This window comes from Lineus longissimus, chromosome 1 (genome assembly GCF_910592395.1).
Source record: "Lineus longissimus chromosome 1, tnLinLong1.2, whole genome shotgun sequence".
Lineage (NCBI taxonomy): Eukaryota > Metazoa > Nemertea > Pilidiophora > Heteronemertea > Lineidae > Lineus > Lineus longissimus.
In genome coordinates, this window is record NC_088308.1 from 18,569,370 (window position 1) to 18,591,390 (window position 22,021).

At 41.4% G+C, this 22,021-nt stretch overlaps 1 protein-coding gene across 2 annotated transcripts; it reads right to left on the reverse strand.

The window, feature by feature from the left end:
* Window positions 1–287: 287 nt before the first annotated feature.
* Window positions 288–19,097, reverse strand: LOC135489744 (retinoic acid-induced protein 1-like). 2 transcript variants are annotated; one of them, XM_064775250.1, is made up of 8 exons: window positions 18,925–19,097; window positions 16,105–16,215; window positions 10,060–10,163; window positions 5,543–7,780; window positions 3,967–4,060; window positions 3,489–3,538; window positions 2,890–2,940; window positions 288–2,607 (listed from the first exon to the last, which is right to left on the reverse strand). In XM_064775250.1, the coding sequence occupies exons 3-7, from the start codon at window positions 10,156–10,158 to the stop codon at window positions 2,896–2,898; spliced, it is 2,526 nt and encodes an 841-aa protein (XP_064631320.1). In that variant the 5' UTR covers window positions 10,159–10,163; window positions 16,105–16,215; window positions 18,925–19,097; the 3' UTR covers window positions 288–2,607; window positions 2,890–2,895. The 2 variants fall into 2 exon arrangements, with proteins under 2 accessions (XP_064631320.1, XP_064631312.1); XM_064775242.1 differs by lacking the exons at window positions 16,105–16,215; window positions 18,925–19,097 and adding an exon at window positions 13,753–14,309.
* Between the last annotated feature and the right edge of the window lie 2,924 nt (window positions 19,098–22,021).

Below are 22,021 nucleotides of genomic sequence, written 5' to 3' on the forward strand. Positions count from 1 at the left end.
AATACCTTCTTGTCTTGGAGGAGACAGTAACAGGCATCTTTTGTGGGAAAATACCTTCCTGGCTTGGACAGAGTGGCAACAGAGAGACAAGACTGCCTTACCACCCTACAGACGAAACTTACTATTTGTGGGACTAGGGCAATAAACCACCTCCTAACAAACAGGCTGGAGGGTCTTCAACTTTTACCACTATCAATCATGCTAGTGATGCAGAAATGGACAACATCATCCACCATCCACCACGTTGATCCACACATAGTTGAGATAAGAAACAAAGAGAATTTCATTGAATTAGAAAAAGCTTTACTTTCTGGTATTCTGGACAAAGTGTTAACACTGCATCACCTGGCAGTGAACAAAACGTAGATCTAATGCACATACAAAAATTGAAAAAATAATCTACTTCTGTATTATAGACTGACGTTCATCTGACGCACTGATCAGAAAACATGTAAGTTTAACACAGACACTTAACAATTTCATAAGTGACATTTGACATTGAAATCTCTAAATCTGTACAGTTTATAAGACCATGAATCTACTATCTTCTACAGGTTAAGGATATACAGTTTATGTAGATTATAAAACACAGGATAGCAATGAAAGATTCTCCTCTCATCTTCTGCTCAAACCATTGGCACAAATGTTGTGTAGAAAAACAAGGAGATTTCATTGAAGCAATTTCTCTACACAACTGTAATAAGATTCCCCCTCCTACATCCTAACATACCAAACCAGTTGGTAAGAGGTAGGTTGGCTCCGCAACCACAAAATTTTGCGGCAAAAGAGATGAGACAAAATTGACCCAAGAATCTGGCCACAGACCACAAGTGATATGAATAAAGACCAGCAAAAGCTTTTTCTTGAATTTTGTATAGAAATGCCAAGTGTAAATGTAAATGATTTTTTTAAAAAGTAAAAGCATTTGCTGGTCTTTATTCATATCACTGCATATGTTCGTCATTTCATGCATCATGACGGCCAGTGACAGAAATAAACCAACCCCACATATACATTCCCTTCGATGCTACTGATTGGTTTATTCAGTGAGATGAGGCTTCATGCATGCCATTGTTGATCAACCATATGACAAGAGGAGAACCTTTCACTCTTCAGTGGCACAAGACATGACTTGTTACATGACAGGGAATACTGCAAATATGATACATCCTGAAATCCATGCCGCCTCATAAAATTCATCAGGAAATTAACAAACAAAATTCATCATATTCTGCTTCTCGCAGGAAGCCACCCTTACTCTTAACCAAACCTGAACGGGAAACTGAGCTAGAACTGAGACTTGGTCTGGTTTGAACATGGAATTGAGCTACAAACTTGTTTGAATATGGAAATAAGACACAGTGACATTTGAACGTGGAACTGAGAGACTAGTTTGAACTCAGTACTGAGCTTAAGTCTTGTTTGAACACGGAACTGAGATACAGTCTTGTTTGAACACATCAGGATATTCTACACAGCCACATGACCATATTTCTAAAAGTTTTAGGATATTTTTTTACAAGTTTTAGTTCATAGTCTTCGTAGCAAGAATCTATCATACAGAGCCATGTTGATCAAAATTACTGGTATGTTATCAATTTCATTTTAGTACCAATGATGTCCGAACAACCTAGCTCCAGCACTTGATAAACTATACAAATACATTCACGGGATAAACATACAGGTTTCTTCTCAGTGCAACTTCTGGTCAAGAACAGCACACAATGATTGAGAGATAGACAGTTGATAGAGTTAGACTTAGTGCTCAACAGCTCGTCCTGGATTTCGAGTGAATTGTCAGAAGTGCGTTCTGCAAATTTCATTACAAAAGCCATTAGCAGCCACTGACCAAATGATAATGCAGCCAAAGCGGCATACCTCATGCATTTCGATGAAATCTTGATGACGAGGTTGAATGCTTAAACTCATAACATTTCGGATAAGAAACTTGTCTGTTCTCCTATTACGTTCAATTCATTTAAAACTTTCAGAAAAGTCAACAAACTTAAACTAAAGCCAAGATGTCTTGGTAACACCAAAAAAATAACCAAAAAACAATCTATACACGAGGAGTCCGACAGTGTATCATATTCATGTATCATGTCGTTTTAAACAGCATCGTACCACAAATATGAAGTTTAGCTGGTTGCCTATTTTTCTGTTGTTGTTTAGAACATGGCACTGTAATAACATGAAGCTTCTAAATCAGTTCATTAGGACTACAAAAAGTTATCTTAAACAGATTGTTGATTGGAAGCTAAAGTATGACACATTGGCGAGTCCTTCAAATATCTTAGTGATCAAAAGAGACCAGAGGGGAAATATTCTTATGTGCAAAAAACATCAGAAAGTCCATTTGGGAATCTCTTTCGCAACACACATGATACCCAAGCTATACATGAAGTTCTAGAAACCAAGGTGAGAATGAAGTATCCCCTTGATATGTCTCATCAGTGCGGGTAGGAACGATTACTGGAGAATCTCTCCAAGCCTGTAACTGGGTTATTGTCTAAGCAGTATCATGTCTATCTCCCGGTTCGTTCACCAATTGCTAACGCCCAGAGCAAGATCTCTCCTGCCAAATGCAATATTCCGTGACATTTAGCCCTGCAATGATGGAAAAGAATAAGATAAGAATATGAGGAAGGGACATTTATATCATATCACACAATGTGCATCTTATTCAAATCAGAGAAGATACTAGCCTTATCCACATTTTACATGCCAGGTTTGTACTGCAATTGGAAATCTCTTTCAAAACTACAGTTACACGAGGGATCCTCAAAATATAGTGACAGATCATTAAAAATCCAATTTTGTGAGGGCCTAGTGGACCCCCACAGTCCATTGTAACATCTCTCCTCTGTTCAAGAATACAACAGTACAAACCTTTGATCAGGTTCCCTTTTCAAAAGATCCAATCATTTTGATCTTCTTATTCTGTAAAACGAAAGGAAATCTATTTATCTATTTAACAAAGGAAATGACAATTTTCCACTCCTAGTGGGACTACAAGGTCGGGAGATCATTCTTCACACAACTCAGCCACACAGAGCTGCCACCTTGGAAACTACCCGAGCTGTTAAATTTCCAGCAGTGATTATATCCCACTGCCACTGAGCTTCACAAACAAAGTAACAGATGGTGCTGTCGTCTCCATCGCATCACAATGCAGAGCAAAGGACAATTTCTGCATCTGTGATGTAAACCAACATCAGATGGCAGCACTGGCAGCCAACCAAACCGACTCGTTCAGAAACAGCACCGTATTCAACTGAGCAGGTTCTTGATTTCATAACATTGCACAGAATTATAAAACTGTTGGCAGTTGACTTAACTTCAAAAATATTAAAGTAGTTTAAAGGTCATCAGCTAAACCGCATTGGACAAACAACATAATGTGTTGGTCCATCAAAACTTATCTTGCTCGACGATGTTGAAAAATCCATATTCAGACCAATAAAGGGCTATATTTGATTAACATTTACCTTGTGCTTTGGACAAAAGAGGGAGAAATTATCTTCATTCATCAGGCAATCTGAAACAAAAGACGTCAATGAATATTAACCTTGTTTCCTGTTCTACACTATTCGTTGGATCTAACATGGGATCTTCTAGTTCATGGGGCTTACATTGAACGAATACTGTGAATCAGCAAAGAATTATGTCTAAAACCCATGCCGGCTTAGCAGACCAGACGTTAACCATCTCAGAAGTGTGACTCCTCAGTTTCTGGGTCATTTTAGATCGGCAATCTTCAGCTGTAGTTGGGTCCCAATCACGCAGACTGACGCCATCAACAGGTTCACAAAGATAGGCGAAGCCTCTCTCGATCAGGGTCTCTTCTAAGAACGACAACATTTTGGGGTTATGTGACAAGAATTTGTTCAAGAATCTTCCAGGAATTCCAGCAGATGCATTGTTTCCTGCTAAGTGCTAGCAATACCCTATGGCATACTTGCTCACCTTTATCGACAGCACAGAGATAGTGGTATTTCTGGTTGCAGCCTTTTTGTAAGCAACCGATAGAAGCACCATGGTTCTTGCAGCCTGAACAAGTCTGCAAAGAAAAGTGACAGTATGTGAATCATCCATCCTAACATGACAAAATGTCAATCATTTATCTAATAGTAATGTTCTACAGCGACAGACAGTTTGTCTGGTAAGATGTCTGACGGCAATATGGTTGAGAGCTCACATGCCTGTTCACAGACAATATACCTGCTTCACACTTTGGTCAGAAAAATAGCAGCACATTCAAAAAAATTTCTAACATTTCTGGGCAGGTCTGATGGTATCTTGATGCATGGTCTTCACCAATGGACATCCGCCTCTTCCAGGTTTGCCAACAAACATTTGATCGTCAAAACCAGACCAGCCCACATATAGCAGTGGAACGACAGCTACATGATCCATCACTTGCAACATGTCTAATTTCCACAAAGCATCACCTGGTGCCATACAGAGCCAACGACAGAATTAATGAGTATTTTTGGCGTGGTGTTTAATAACCTGTTTGGTCGAGTCCATGACGTTATCGAGAAGGGGAAGGGGGGATGTAAATCAATATTCTCATTGGAAATTACTACCCACAGGCAGAACTGACAGAATTATAATCATACTTTTATCACAGGGAAATATTCCCACAAAATTAATCTCACAGGGTAAACATTTCTAAAACCATTCATAGATTGGCAGACCAATATCAGACCAAGGCTTCAATCTAAGTCAGGTGAGCACACTATTTTCTGAGAAATTAAATCAAGACGTCCAATAGGATCTTGTACAAGACACGCAGGAAGAGAACCTCTTAGGTCATGTTGGCACAAATCGATCAAATATATTTGAATGAGGTCATTCATGATTATTGAAAGGAGCCAGACCCGGTGTTTTTGTGTTAACATGCCTAGCAATAAACCTCACCCCTATACATGTACAAGAATGCCCATTTGAACTCAAGAGTATGGTCAAATCAATGACCACGCAGACAAGGTTGTAGTATTCTTGGATATTTTCATTGAGTTGGCCCAAATCAATTGAGTGGCTGTGCGCCAGGAATCGTAGACATAGGATAAACAGTAGTGTATACCATGACTGCACTGTACAGACCAATGCATTGTATGTTCTATGCCTACCGCTAGGTCATGAGATTTCCAGAAGATTCATGAAAAGCAGAATACCGGAACATGCAGGCTTAGATTTTAGCAATGGTCCTGTTGCCGGAGACCACATGATTTTAGGGCAGGCAACTTTTTTGAAAAATACATTGGAGGACTATTGGTTGATGATGAAGGCGGCGAGTTCTACAATTTGGGAACATGCCCAATTAGCAACTTGACCTAAAACCTCAAGATCGGCCACAATTGACTGGCTGTTACAAAGGTCGGGAATGGAATTACAATGCATTGGGTAAAAATTGACCTGCAATGCTTTTTTATAAGATTACATTTTATTAGTTTACATCCAATTAATTGACCCTCACTTTAAGATGTCAGATGTGAAAGTCTGTATAAGCAGGCTTCTCAGGTCTTAAGGTACTTACTGTTTGAATTGCTATCTTGGCTGCCTCTGCTAGTCCCTGCAGCTTGCTCCCGACCATGTAGACACCTTGAGCCCATGCAGCACATTCCTCATGCACCCAAGCTTCACCAGAGTCAGGCTTACTGTCCTTAGCACCAGAACTCGTGCTACCTCCTTTCTTATCAGAGTCTTTAGGACTTTTACCGTCCGTGGAAGCTCTCTTCTTTTTCTGCTTAGGATGGTCATAAAGGAAGATTTCACTGTCGTCATCCTCCCAGGACTTTCGTTTCTTTGGTCGTACTGGGCCTGAAATCTTTGGTGAGGTGATGCGTTTTTCAGATCTGACTACAGGTGGTTTAAATCCTTCGATGAAATAAGGTCCAAATAAATCACCTAGTCTTTGGTATGTGCTTCCTCGCCCACAGAAGCAGCATACCCACGGTGCATTAGTTAATGGCATATCTGGTAACAGTGCCTGTGAAACACTCCGTTCTTTTTTCTCTGGGCGAGATTGTTTCTTTTTATTTTCAACTTTCTCATACTCAGTTTGTCGGTGGTTCACAATAGTCCAAGTAGGTTTGTCTTTTGGACCATCAAGTTTCAAAGTTGGACCCACAAATGGCTTTTTCTCAACGCTATCAGGCGGTATTAGTTTTTTCTGCCTACCCTTTTTACCTTTCACTGCCTCCTTATCTTTTTCCTTTGTGTCTTTTCTAACCTTAGTTTTACTCCCAAAAGGTCGACCACGTTTCTTTTTTGGCGTTTCACCACTACCGCCAGGAATGGGCGTGTTAGGATCGTCAATTTCCACTTTCACCATCGGTGAATCCACAATGACTTCCTCAGAATCAGAATTAGTCCGCTGCGTCACTGCAGATTCATGTTCTGAAGGCCCATCCGGACAATCACTTTTTATCTGCGGAGCCGGATTCGTCACGTCAATCTCCCCACATAAGGATCGTCCAGAATTTTTCCGACTCCGCCCAGCCGATTCCCTATCGCTCTCCCCCTCAACACTGTGCCGTGAATCAGGATGGCTACCTGTCGACATACGGTCAGATTTGCGCCGCCCAACTAACCTCTGCGGACTCCTCATATGACAGTCTTCAGACAATCGCCTTGGCGAACCACTACTTTCTGAACACCTATTGGAAAATCTTCCTGGAGAATACTGTTCTATTTTCATCATTTTGTCATGGACACTCTCCTGACCTGGAGGAATATGTGATGGACGACACTCGGCCTCGCCTAGTTCATTTCGACCACACATATCAATGTTGTTCATTTCACTGTCTGTGCTACAATGTCGACCATCTAAACATCGTGTTCCCCCATCTAGTCCATTGTCCCCCACAACACTTTTGGGATCGACAACACGCTTTTCCGGCTGCATGACTAATTTTTGTAAAGATTGTAGTGGACCGTTACTATGGGATGTATTGGAAGATGAACTCATAGTCATACCGCCGGGCGTCACAGACGCCGGTGGTGAAAAGTGACCCTGGTGATTTGGTGACATCATGGCATGTGTTTGTGGTGATGGCGTCATGGATTGATTCATATGATTGGGTGAATTTAATGGATGATTTGCATGTGGAGATCTCATTGGTTGATTGGGTGACCGCAACGACTGATTACTATTTGGAGACATCATACCACTGGAATTGATAGAAAGTGGTGACTTGACTCCCTGGACAGGACTGGAGATGGGTCCAGGGCTTGAACTAGGAATACTATGATTGCTATGAACGGATGCGGGGCTGCGAACCATCATTGGACTTATCGGAGATGTCCGACTTTGTGGGTGTAATGGAGATGCACCAGGATACGCAAACTGTCCTGGAAGTCTGACTGGAGGTGTCGGTGTCGGTGCCGGTACTGGACTACTCCCCTGCATCTGATGCGGGGATGCTGGAAGAGGACTGTTTATCATACTACTGAAGTAACCCATAGTCTGTGGTTGCCCGTTCGGATACGGAGGCAGCATAGTAGGATCGCTCCCACTCGCTGGATATAAGTTATCGTTCATCGATTGAGGGGGAGGAGCCTGCATGGCAGGTGGTGGACACGAATTTGGATATGGCCCCGGTCCTGGCCCAGGCATAGGCATTGGTGCATTTGCTTGATGATTCATTGGCCCATACATATGATTTGGATAGGAGCTGCCATAACTGCTTGGTGGGTACTGGCTGGGTGGCATATACTGGTTGTTGTAGGTGCCTTGGTTGTTGTACGGCATACAGCCTCCCTGATGATACGCCTGCAAGTAGACGAAAACAAGGGAACATTACATAATACTTTATACAGACCTAGAACATCAGAAAGCAACCCAATGAGTTAAATAACACCTTATAACAGAACAGAACTTCTCATTGGGAATAAAACCTAAAATCCCACAACATCAATCACTCAACCTAACTCAATCAACTGAGCGCAACCCACAAGAGTCTATTTCTATTTTTGTTTAAATATCTATTTATAATTTCAGGCTATAGTTCCATCCACATATCCTCCAAACTATAGATACATATTCTTACAAGCGGCACCATCACCATCGACAAGAAACCATTTTTGGCTTACAAAACAGGGCTTGCCAAATGCTTTTAGAGTTGCTTCCCAGAGTGGACAACATGAGGAAAGGGCACTACCTGATTTAGATGGACTCATTCCATAATCTCGAATATTGATGTTGTATTACCATCATCCAATCATGACTCTGGAGCCAAATCTACCGGCAATCAATAAAATAACCTCATTCCCCTGTGACCGACTCATTTACCCTGGGCTTGGGCCGGGATGAGATGGATTCATCGGAAGATAGCGCAGAGTCAATAGGTAATGCTATCATGAGAAGGTAGAGCTAACTCAACGGCTCAGCCAACCAGCCAGCTATCAATCAAATGGAGATATCTCAAGAAAACACTCATTACCATATTCTACTTCATCATTTTGAAGACATGCTATCTCAAAATACATGGACGCTCAAAACTGCTGGTTGAGGTTGTCAAAATAAAAGCCCCAAATATAATCAATCGGTTTGTTTTTTCGACAGGAGTTTTACTGTGTATATTGGCATGGTCCCCTAACAGAATGGTCATCCACCCATCCCGATCAATCGATTGGAGTTATCTCAGATGAACATTCATGATCATATTCCACTTTATATTTATTTTTTATTACTGTAAACCACTTTATTTTTGCAAGCCTAACATTTACGCAAATTACGCAAGAGGGGGTACAAGCGCAAACTCAAAATTTTTGTTAACATCTACTCAAACTTCCAATGGCAATGCATTTTTCATCTTCAGTGGAATACAATGCAGCAATTGAAATTTTTTGGAGAGATTATTATTGGATGCACACACTCTGCATATTGTTCAAGATGTATCAATTCACATGCATTGCTGCAGCTAGCTTGGTCTCCAATGGTTTCACTTTATTCTTAATTTCATTCTCATTTTGAGATGTCAGAGCAGCGCAGTTGAGAAAATCAATTTTCAAAATTAACATTAAGGCTTGTCAGTTCGGAGACCAAGATAAGAAGAGTCTGACTAATGGTCTGACCACTGACTCCTCACATGATGAAGAGGGAAACTCTCTTTAAGTGAGTCTTACAGCATAGGTTTCCTCTAGAAGCTCTGGTTTCCTCCAACATAGACTAAAACGCCAAATTGATACTCAGCTAAGCCCAATATTTCAAACTTAAGACTAAGAGTCAGTGACCAAATTATAAATTTCTAGACTAATTTCTTTCCAGGGTCTGCTCGTCTGAACTGTCTAAGGCAGTGGGTGGTGTGTTGGAAATCATCTTCATCGTGGGCAAAATTGGCAATTTTCTCACCAAGTTATATCTGAGCGTAATAACGGAAGATTCCAGATCCAGGGCTTGCTTTATGAGCCAAGGTCAAGGGTTGGTGTTTAGGAACTGTTACTTTTCAATTGGAAGGCAATATTCCAACTTTTTACCTCAGAAATATATCTACGGCCAACAGACCACTGGCACTGGCACTGAACTGAGTAGTTTTAGGTGACCACCTTCCCTTTCACGAGGTAGCAGATGTTTTATCATAAACCAATCCATTAGTCACTGCAATATATTTCAGCATGACTCCTATGGGCTAGCAATTTATTCCAGACACTGTCAACAACAAGGTATGCAAGGATTGCCTGCGGAGACAGATTATAAGAAACCTTCATCCAGACTGGAGAAGGGGATCAATAGCATGAGACAAATGCCACAGAATATTCAAACATAGCGCTATTAATATGACACATTTCATTATCAGCACTGCTCTACCAATAATCTGGAAGAGGATCTGTGGGGGGCGGTGTGTATCATCTGGATCTGTAATCTTGCAAAGAGTACTCATCTTCCATGTTGTTTTCCAGGTTACTTGTCCTTATACGGCCCAATCTGTTCACCTGATTGGATCCAAACCATGATTTGACAGTCCCTGGCCATGTCTGAGTCCAAACAGCTGAGAACCTACACACACTTCACTTCTAAAAGTCCAAATCAACGGGCGAACAAGTACATACCATGTCCAAGCTGTTACTCTGGTTGTAGTTCATTGGCGGCATGCGGCTGTTTCCCATGTAAGGGCCAGGTCCATTAGACTCACTACTATACTGGTTCATGGTCCCTGAAATGACAAGAGTAACACTTGATAAGTCTTTTGGGCCAAAGGGACTGTTCGTATTTCATGGATGGATCGAACCTTGCAGCTTTCTAACATTTATACAGTCATGTTTGATCTATATCTGTCTACTATGGCTCATAGTCATATACATTTATGTCTGTAAGGGCTAGGTCCATTTTCAGATCCACAGCAAAACTGAACTGGTCCCTGAAATGACTAAAATTCCTTGCTCGCCTAGGGTACTGGATTCAAGGGTTTTCTACTAGAACAGGCCGGGTTCGCTGCATGGCCAACCCAAATCTTGCTGAAATATAAAAGAGAGGTGAATGATACAACCTGTACTGTGTAACTGGACAAAATCCTTCAAGTTCAATGATCCATTCCTGCATTGAGACATGTCAGATGCACATCACAGAACAACATATTTCACATTATCATGAATTACAGAACAGCAACCACTCTTGTGCATTACACCACAATCATCCATTGATGGTGAAACCCCACATGTCAACATGATGGAGCACTCCCATGATTCTGCCCTTGCTTGTTCCACGATATTGCCATTCATACGATGAGGGCATACTAGGAAAGAAGATTACACTGCCATACAATCTGCAGTGTTCTACAGCCTCCAGTAGGTTACCGTTCACCGTAAGTAGACCGGAAACATGCGCACAGTTCTAAAACACCATACTTTACTTGTGCTAGCCATGGAGCTGCAACGAGATGTAAAACTCCACACACATTGCTGATCGAATGCACAGGATCAATATGAATAACTCATGAACCCAGACTAATACCATGCCATAGTTTACAGGGTGGTATGTATAGGAAAGATTCACAGGAAAAACAAGATGTAGGATTGCCATTATAGTTGCAACAGTTCTAAATATCTAAACTCGTGTAGACAGTGTAGAAACATATGCTAACCAAACCATGAAATGAATGTACATGTTGTCATAATCAACCATAGATTATTTTAAAATCTATGCTTGTCATAAACTGATGGTCAAACACAACATTTGAACTTGGAATGGACGAGGCAAAGGATAATCTCAGCATTTGAACTTGGAAGAGTGATTAGGAAGGAAATCAGTGAGGACCTTAACAAAGCAATTGTACAGTGTTCCAGCACAGTATTTGAGAGTTTATGGAGAATCCCAACAGTACATTAGGTTAGCTAGTGTTTACAAAAAATGCGCAACTTGGCATTGTTCGAATGACTGAGGAATCCTAAAAGATTTGACAGGGAGATTGCATCTCAATTGTACCTGATTATGCGGGCAGGCCTACATGAATTCATGTTTGAACAATCAAGAGAGGAATGTTCAGGAGGTAATGCGAGTTTGCACAACCTCAGGGTATCTTATTATTTTGAACACAATAGGCTCCATTATAAAAAGACAGACTTAGCTGCCCATCCTCTTCAAATGAATAGGCATGCCTATCATTTTTTATGCCTACACTGCCCAATCACATTTAAGCTGCATTATGACTCCTGTGCTGTCCAGGCTCCAGGCAAAACAAGATTTATTGATGACATGACTGCCAACAGGCCACCATTACTAGTCTAGCCGACATGACATCATCGGTTTGACGTCCGTGGTCACGTTTTCCTTCAAATATAGCACCATTACATCTTATTGGAGTTATCTCATTTTTTTAGGGTGTAGGACTAAAATTGTGCATACACGAAGACCGTGCTAACTGGTATTAGCACATGAAGTCAATAGATTCTGCCAGCAATGATCAAAACACCATGCTGATGTCTTGTGCTACAAAAAGCTAATGCTAGTTCCAATCTTACATACCAACATTTGTAGCACAATTTACATTATGTAGTAATTTTCCCATCAGCTGACACCAATTCTATATCAACCTATCAAGACGCATTTTAGCTCTTGACAAGGCCGCCGAAGGTTAAAGGGCAACCTGCCAACGTCACCATAGCAACGGCTCAGTTTCTAGAATGAGAGAAGAGATTGCGCCCGCTGCCTCAGAAAGCTTGATAAAATTAATCATGAAATTCTGTCAGTCACAAACATTAATTGGGATTTTTTCTGTTACTCGCTTTGACAGATTATTGTTGCCAAGGGGCGTTCCAATAGGAGGGATACATGAAAAGATATTGGGTTGTGTTTTAAAAGATTTTATCTGAACACGCACCAGGCCTCAAGGTCCAATCCTCATCCAAGGAGGAGACTAGAAGTGTGTCACAGCAAAACAGTACATGAAATACTGCCTATCATAAATACTTATGCCAACAGAGTGATAACGTGCGGAGAATTTGCATCTGAGGTCTTTATTCTCATCAGGAAAATGGCGGGAATAGCAAGGTGTTTTCTGCGGGATATTCCAACCCTACCAGTTGAGTGAATATGGTGAACCAGCATGATGTATTCAACCAGAGATTCCAGGCTGAATCAAGCCGCCAATGTCATGCCCTTCACATGTGTGGAATACCTGAATGTAGGAACAGTATAATCGCTTATGTTATGTTATGCAAATAACTCTATTTTAATAGAACACTAACAGGCATGGTTGATATGAATGCACTATCAGACTCGTCATGTATTGTACATGTACATGAAGATGGCAGAGTAGAACTATATAAACCACATGCCACAGCACATGGCAATGCCAATAAGAGAGAGCTCCGCCAACCGAAGTTACTGTTTGGGCTGAATTCCAATTCAAGACAAGACACACTGAGTGTGCTCAGTCACAGTGCTCACACAACACCACAAATAGGAACATAGTTGTATTGTCAACTCATGTTTCTCATGGAAACTTGTGCCGAGAGCTAGTGTGAACTTACTTTGCTTGGCCAAATCACGTGAACTTATACTTATACTTATACTCAGTCACCCAATATGAATTGCCTAAGTAACATATTACTAATGCAAGTATCAATTCGTGTCTTGTACCCCCCCTCCTCAAGGGTACGACACCTTATCACCCTATAACGAAATCTTAAGGCTCAAGCATCACCCTTTTTTCACCAATGCTACTTTTTCTTTCGTCAAGACATCACCATCAACAATATATCAGTTATCACCATCATATAAAGTAACCGGACTAATTTTACTGGGTAAGGCTGTATGTTCGACAAGACATCGACACATTAACATCCTTATTCTTTCCAGCTACGCCAAATTTTCACTAAAGGAAAAATAAATACTACTCAAGCATCGGCAAAGATTAGTGGTGATAGCTTAACTACCCTTGAGGGGGGGGGGGGGGGGTACAAGAAACGAATTGATACTTGCATAAGAAGTTATCCAAACATCCTAACTACAGAGCCGCTAATGAAATGATGATAATATTTTGTACAGTCGGAGGCTAAACAGGTCATTGCCACACAGATCGAAAGCTAAATAACGACAAAATAACAAGGTGCCAGGGTTAACAATCCACCCATGCAGGCAACACTGGTATGGTTGTGAAGAGTTAGCCAACTAAACTGGCGAAAAAGAAGCGACATTCTCTGATCAGTACAGCATACCGAAATGATTTGACAATAAGCACGAAACTACCAATTAAATGACAAATGTGGAAATAACAGAGGTCAACACATAGACATTGGACTTACTAGAAGAGGCAGTGCCGCGATAGCTCCAGGTGCTCCCAGTAGAAAACGACATGATGATGAGACTGAAGTGATTTGCTGTGCTCTTCACTCTCACAGCACATGGAGTCAAGTCACACACTGGCCGGTCTCCCCTCAGGAAGGGATGTGATTACGCAGCTCAAATAATAGAACTCAAGACACTCCATGCATTAGAAAATGACCCATATTTTGTTGGAAATATCGGTGACAAACACAGTCTCTCAGTGTATTGTCCACATCACTTGACACATAGACATTGTCATGCTGTCTCTGTGTATAAAAGGTTCCGAAGCGCTCAGCTCTGTTCTGAAGCTTTCCAACATTCTATGATGATTTGTGTGGAGGTGAAAAGAGAAAAGACCTGGCAGGCCGTAACTAGAATAGCTCTATTCATCAAGATAAACAATCCACAGCAGCGAGAAGGAGGAAGTGGAAAGGATGGAATGGCCATGGATTTAGGAAATAAGAGAAGAGCTGAATAGAGTGAATGCCTTGAATTAAAAATCTCCCAGGTGGGGGTGAGGACCATTGAAATAATTGGGATGAGGATGTATTTTCCTGAGCCATTCATTAGTCTTCCATAATCATTGCCATAACATTGTGTCATAAAAAATACAGGATTATTTGACAAAGTAGCTTTGAAATTTTTTTCTCCAATAAATTCAATAGAAGACATGAAGAGATCTAGATAGGAAGAATGTCGTAATGGCAATGGTTTATTTGATAAATTGATGTAATACACTGTATTCTGAATAGTGGAATAATGTTACCTAAGAAAACGACTGATTACCCAGAAAATACTGCCTGGGAATCTGTGAGTCCAGGAGTTTGGTTATAATATCAGCATCTTTTATTGAGAGTCAGCATCAAACTTTACATAACATCACACTCACAAAATGGGGGGGGGGGCGTATCCTTTTTCATAGGTCCGAGTATACTGACGAGCATGATCACTTACATACAAGGTAATCTGATGCCAACATAACAAAACAGTGACAAGCTTCATCGATTCAAAATCAGATGGCAGCACCAGCCTGACTGAAGTTAACCCTCAAACCGATTGACGACTTCATTTCATTCACATCTCATGGCGTATACACCATGTTGTCTTTTCATAAAGGTTTTTCAGGAGTGAAGAAAAGACATGCTGCACTTTGGAATGTCGCCCTATTTTTACGTTCTGCCTAATGCATGTGACTGGTGACCTTGATTCTTCATGCTGGCATTAAATTAATTCCATATTTTCTCAACGAGGGCGGTCTTTTGATTCTTTCAAACTACGCCTTGAAGTCAGAAGCATTGGCAGTAAAGTTTCAAACGCAGCAGACAAATGTTGTACAACTACAAGTCTTCAAAAGTATTAAAATGCATTCTCTTAACCACTCAAGATTAACCACTTGAAAATGGTCTACTAATAAAACATGGCAATGCTCAGGGGAATGTACCACTTTGGCAAAAATCCATAACCAGCAGACCACTCATAGTCGTACTATAGAAAGCTCTGGAAATATCATTAGATCAGATGCACGCATGTACAATGTATGGTGGGGTAGTTAAGAGTGCCCCAATGTTGTTACAGGAAGAAGGTATTGTAATCACATAACCACATTGAATTTGAACCCGAAGCTTTACCGTAGCTGGAATGAGTCATGTTGTCTCAGCAGTATGTTACAGGGAACACACACCTTGTTCAACCATCCAAACGATCCTCAAGAGGAGGTACTCCAGAAGGTCCTCGTTGCCATGGTTTCGCAGAACGATAGACAGAATCAACTATAGTAGGAACCCTCTACATCAAGAAGAGAATGGCATCTTTCAACTGTAGAAATACATGGTTTATAGGGGGCTGTCAGCCTGTCATATTCAACTGTATTCTGCATGTCATGACACCCATCTGTTCTGACATGCCAATCATTTCTTAGAAATCACCCAATTAGTTAGATAGGAACAGAGCTTATCTCAGCTTACATGTAGTCTTTCTTTGTCCATGAAATATCTGAATTCAAAACAATCAACACTGAACCAACAGGACTTTTTTTCTCACCAACTTATCTACAATTCCTGATTTAATTGAGTTCATATTTCTCATACTGAACTTCCAGCGGTATTGCCTCAGTAGCCTATTGATGCACCTGGTCTGGAAGCTTAGCAATGTCAATACATTGAGGGTCAAGATGAAATCTCTGGGCAGTCTATATGACGTCAAACACGACTAGAAAATGGGTCGACAGATGCATCAAGCCTAACCCCTAGGGCGGCTTTCAAATAAAGTCCAAGGGCTGTGTGGAAAACCAATGAGTGGTACTGCTCTTAATATTAGTAGGAATGTCTTACCTCGGAAAGAGTGTCTGGCATTGAAAGCAACAGTCCTTAGAGCTGTACTGGCAGAACCAGCTATGTGATGATGCACATGGGGATGCAACTTGTAATTATTGGAGTTCTGGTCTGAAAATATAAACAAAGACGACATTTTATGATTAATGATATCCAAAATCACACTCATTGCATAATTTGAAGTTATCAAGTAAAGTAAACGGATGCAGCCACTGGTGATGATTACATAATAAACTGTCGCCCCTCTTCTAATTTTCCTTGAAAACTGCAAAGCAGCCAAGTGATTGATTAATTATGCATGAGGAAAATCGCATACGAAAAGTCTTTTAGCCTTTAAAGGGGACCATGGCAGTGTAGAAAGAGTTATTGATCACAACCTCAAAGAGTTACAAATTACTGTTTTCATTAACAACGTCAACGAATTTCATCTGCTTGTAAAACATTTCACATCATTTGCAGTCGTGAATTGTTGAAAACTTGATTGGAATGACTGGAATAAACAATTAAACTATGATGTTCAATAATAGCCTGAAACAAATTCTATGTATGTATTTATACTATGCTACAAACATGCAAGGCACATGCACATTTCAATCAAGCTGCATGATGCAGTCACAATCAAGAAATATACAGAACAGACAACTATTTCAGAGCATTACTGTTTTCATGCCCATAGAAACAGCACATAGAATAGTAGGTCTTATCATGAAGTCAGAACATTGGCCTACTCCAACAGTCTCCCAGTCAGCACACCAAACATTTTCAACAAACCGAGAAATCTTGCTGCACACCATATGGTAGAATAGCGACCTGTGCCAACAGCGCTATCAAGAAACCACCTGCCAGAATCTGACATGCTTCGCAATCAAACACCATTCTGCCGACCATCCATTTTAGAAGGGCTCTACATTAACAATTCAGAGTAAGGCCTTCCTTAGCAACGCACATTCTCCTTGACGAACCCGCTACTGCTTACAACGGCCATGTGCTAATGCAAAGACTAGTTTATTCTGTTCAGGTCCCTTTGGTAATTGCAGTCTTGACAAATAAGAAGGTAACCATGGCAACCAGACAAATATGGCTCGTGAGCTATTGGAGAGCACTGAGCATGCCGATTTTCTGAGATGACTAAGTCTGGGGAGGGGAAGTGTTTTACTTCAACTTCCCGCCTCAGCAGAGTTAAGTACGTTTATCCCCGAAGGAGAGAAAGAAGGGGAGGAAGGTGGAAAACAATCGAGACCGACTTTGTCTTAGATTGAATGATACCTTATTTTATCCATACAGCTTTTGACAGACATGATAAATTTTTTTAAGGCCAATGTTTCAGTTTGAATTATACTTCAGGGGACAAAACACTGTCGAAAATGCCCTCTCATAATTTTCTTCTCAATTTTTAAAATAAACCAATTTGCATAGTCATTCATTATTTTGACTTTCCAGACAAAATATGTAAACTGCCTGGCAAAGTCTAGAAGGTTAATGCCTTCCAACCTAATCATTTATACAGTTATGGGTGGCAACATGACCCACAAATTGGTTAATCAATCTACTTTTCATCAGATCACACTATTGTTGGCCCCATGATAAGTGATTGCCAAAGGTTATTCCGAGGACACTAAAGTGACGGTGTATTTTCTGGATTTGCTTGCAAAAAGAATGGTAAAGTGGCCGTAGCGTAGCCACTGCTCATCAACAAATCCACTCCTGTGTGCCATGCTGCATATTTCAAGTTGACCCTGTCAGCACACAATGCTGACACAGATAACGTAAAGCTAACACAACCATCCATCTATTTGCATATTTTAATATTGAAAGCAAACAAAGAGGACAACTAAAGGAGTTATTTCATCTTTTTAATGGCCGAGGTGCATAAAAGAATTGAGTAGATTGTAAGTTATACTATAGGGATCCCGGATGAAGCCTAGTTATTGGCAATCTATCATCAGCAAGACCAAAAGAAGGTACTGGTATTGATCAGATGTTAGTTGGCTCGGGGTGTCTGTAGTCAAAACATCCCAGGGATAGTGAGACTTGAGAGTCAACATGCCCCACTGGCACTATATTACTTTTTGAGGCTCTACCCAGAGATTTTCACTATGTTATGTGGTGGACTGTCATTGGGAAGACTCTAATATAACGATCAAGCTTATCGTCTGCTGTGACCATATGATAATACGGCACTTCAGACCATACCCTTGTAGTGTTTGGGCTCTGGTTTGTCTTGTTTTCGAAATTGTCCTCGTACACTTCATTTCACTTCCAGCTGAGACAGGTGCTTTGTTTGTAAATAGACGAATTCGAAGAAGTTTGTTTTGGCACTGACCAGTCATGCGTTTCACCTTGAACAAAGGATCGCCGTGTCTCTAGGCATTGTCCGAAGACGGCTTAGGCCTTCCGACGTGTTCCAACTCCGAGTGTACGCATTTGATTTTTTTGGCACTGATTCGTCTTCTTCGAATTCGTCTTTAAGGATATGGCCTAAACTAGCAGATTATTGTGTCTTCTTCATCATGCACAGCTAGCTGCAGCCAGTTTCATCAGTCATTGGCATCGCCATCAATCATCCTGACATCGAGATTCAGATTGGGTCTCTTACATACCTAAAACAAGTGACTGTTGCAACACCAATGCTTTTTCTAAAATCTTTTGACAATGCTCAGGACATACACCCATACCCCGAAGCTGTGGCAAACCAAGACGACATACCTAAAACGGAAAATATTACTATGAACCAAAAACAACACACATACAAGACTAAACTAGATAGTTTGGCGGCCATCTTGAAATAAATTCATCAACCTGTTGGCTGGTTTCACTCACCGATTGAAGGGTTTTGTAACCAAAAGCATGAAACGTATCAGCATATTGTTCGCACATAAATGTCTCCAGCCAACGCTCTACTGCATCTGACATAGCTTGCAGCAAACAGACAAGAAAAACCGATGAAATCAGCAAACTAAACCGTCTCGAATTTTTCTATCGAGCACAAACTTAGCATAATGTTGCGATTTGCTACATCTTCGATGTACACATGGAGGGATGTCGGAGTTCTTCCTAGTAATAACAGGTGACGCCACCATTAGTTCATGAGTTCCTGTACCATGTATACGCGGGAAATACGAAAGCGGACGTGTGGACTTGGTTATTTTAGATTTTAAAAAAGGGATGACCCCCTGTAGGATTTGTGAAGGAGGTCCTGGAGGGGGGGGGGGGTTGTTCCCAGCCTTGGGCTTCTGTTAGCCAGGATTCATACCGGTGATAAACCATTCAATGGGAACTCAGGTGAATGTGATCATCTGGAGCAATTGGATGGATTCATACTGGTGATAAACAATGCAAACTCAAGTGACTGTGGTCATCTGAGAGATGTGGATTCATCATCATAATCATGTCCTGCAGTCATGCAGCCATGCGGCCATTGGGGTGACCATAAGCTGTCAACGATGCGACACCACACGCTTCTGTCCTCGGCGAGGCGGATCAGGTCACTCATGGTCTTTCTTCCAGTCCAATGCGTCACGTCATCCATCCAAATTCTCTTTGGACGGCCGCGTAGGCGGTTACCCTCCACTGTGTATTTGCTAGTGTTCCCTTCGCTCTCGTGACATGGCCGAAACCCCTCAGCTTTTCTTCTTGGCAACGGTTAGGAGGCTGTCGTGATGCCCGATGTTCTGGGTGACCCGTTCTCTTAGTCTTACTTGGATGTTGGTGGTGTGGGATGTTGAGTAGTCTCCTGTAGCAGTTCAGTTCAAATGAGTTGATCCGTTTCTCGATCTCGATATTCATGGTCCACAAGAACACAGAGATCACCAAAGACCTAAGAAGGTGGAGTTTTGACGTCATTGAAATGTTTCTGTCGTGCCAAATTCTCTGTTGCGGCAGTCGCAGCTTTGCTATAGCCTACACGTTTTCACCACCTTCTGGGAGTTACCATCCTCTGTTTTTGTGGCACCTAGGTAGACGAACTCTGCCATTTGTTCTAGGTGGTAGTCTCTTAAGCACACGCCAATCTGTAACCTCCGCTGGATACCATTGTCTTCGTCTTCTCGAGGCTGATTTCCATGCCATATCTGCACTTCTGTGAATGGTCGATTTGGTCACTTCTTGAGCCATGTAGGAGATCGATGTCGTCGGCAAACCTCAAATCACTGATCGTTCGGCCCGAGATCGTCAAGGGTGACTCCAGTTCAGGGAGTGACTGTGCCAAGTGCCATGCTGTTCTCGAGGAAGATGTTGCACAGGGTCGGTGACAGAAGGCAACACTGCCTTACTCCAACCGAGGTGGGGAAGCACTCGCTGAAGTCCTCTCCTACCGCCCGAGCCATGCTCCTCGATGCTGCATGCATATACAGTGCCTCTATGGGCTTGATAATAGCCTACTAGGGCTGATGTTGTACTTCCTTAGAACTGCCAAAAAACCTTCCTACCAGATACGATCAAAGCATTTCTTGTAATCTATGAAGTTGTGGTAAACTGGTTTGTCAAGCTGCCTATACTTCTCGTACAATACCCTGTGGCTGAATATATGTTCTGTTGTGGACCTGCCTTTACACAAAAACCGATGTGGATTCATAGTGGTGATAAACCATTCAATGTGGAGGGACGTCCAAACATGAGTTATTAGTATTTTATGATTCTTTGTTGAAGGACTATATTTTTATCAATTAATGTAATGTTGCTCAACTTCTGTTGATTATTATTCAATTTCTGTTTGGCGTTGGTCTCAATCTAAGCTTCCACATTACCTAACAGGGCTCAGGATCATATATTAACCCCCTTATGATGTCTAACTGCATCACACTCCCTACAGGACATCACAATCTTTGTCCTGGAGTTCAATCACATCCCAACAGATGGCGCACAAGCAAGCTCTTGTGCATTTTGAAACCATGGTTTAGACCTACTGTGAAGCCAGCCAGGTGCTGTTCATTTTGCTTTAACCTTCTTGGAAGCTGCTAGAGATGTGAATAAATTTGTTATGAATTGAATATGATTTTTATCACATATAAGATCGCCTTGGCTAATAATCAGTTCGGATTTAGGGTACATAGGCTACAGAACCTGAACAGTTCTGGGGATCCGCCATGTGGTTGTGGCGTATTACATGACATCATCGCATGAACATTCCATGTCTTTGGCCTGGGCTTTGGGTGAACGATAGTAAGAAAAGAAAGTAGGAGATTATTGCCAGTTATTCACATTGTTAGGAATGATGGTCATTAGGAAGATTTAAAGAAATATCTGAGACAGTCATTTTGGTCAGTTTTGATTTATGAACCTGTCTTTGTTTGTCTTTGGTTATTACTGCGGACAAGCGCGTCACAAGCACACCCTGCTTTACACACAGCAAGAACAGTCAAATGGTAACGTCATGGTTATTTAGGGTGCACAGGGTCTTTTTGATGCCACTGGTTTTACCCAGCTCGAGTGTTGTGTGGTAGTGAACTACCCCGCAAACAAATATTATGATCAATGGACTCTTCTCCTTGGGGTGCAAAGGTCACTATGCTTGTAGTCCATCACAGTGGTTATGGTCATTGCAACTTTATGCATAATCCACCAGGTAAGATGACAACGGGGGGGGGGGGGCTGAAAGGTTCCGATTAGTGATGGTGTCCCAACAGGCGAGTCAATGAGAAAAAAGCTGTTTCTCTTTCAGAAAACTTTATTGTTGTACATCACAAGGAAAACACATGACGATTTGCAATGTAGTGTAGGAGGAAACCCGCATACCGGGAGAAAACCTACGCAATCGGAGGGAGTCGCCATCTCCATCACACAGGTGATAGGTGCTTATGTTTGAAATGACTTAATACATTGTACATTATAGTTTACACAATGATCATAGTACATTAATTTTTGCTGCACCACTCCGAAAGCCCAATATGAGAAGAGGACCAGGAGATAGGACAGTAAC

Bases quoted from the DNA above. Each gene is read 5' to 3' on its own strand.
- LOC135489744 (XM_064775242.1), bottom strand. From the start codon at position 13,804: ATGTCGTTTTCTACTGGGAGCACCTGGAGCTATCGCGGCACTGCCTCT. The intron at 7,781-10,059 runs GTATGTACTTGT...GTCTACTTGCAG, and splicing joins AGAGTAACAGCTTGGACATG to GCGTATCATCAGGGAGGCTG. The intron at 4,061-5,542 runs GTAAGTACCTTA...TTTTCTTTGCAG, and splicing joins CCAAGATAGCAATTCAAACA to ACTTGTTCAGGCTGCAAGAA.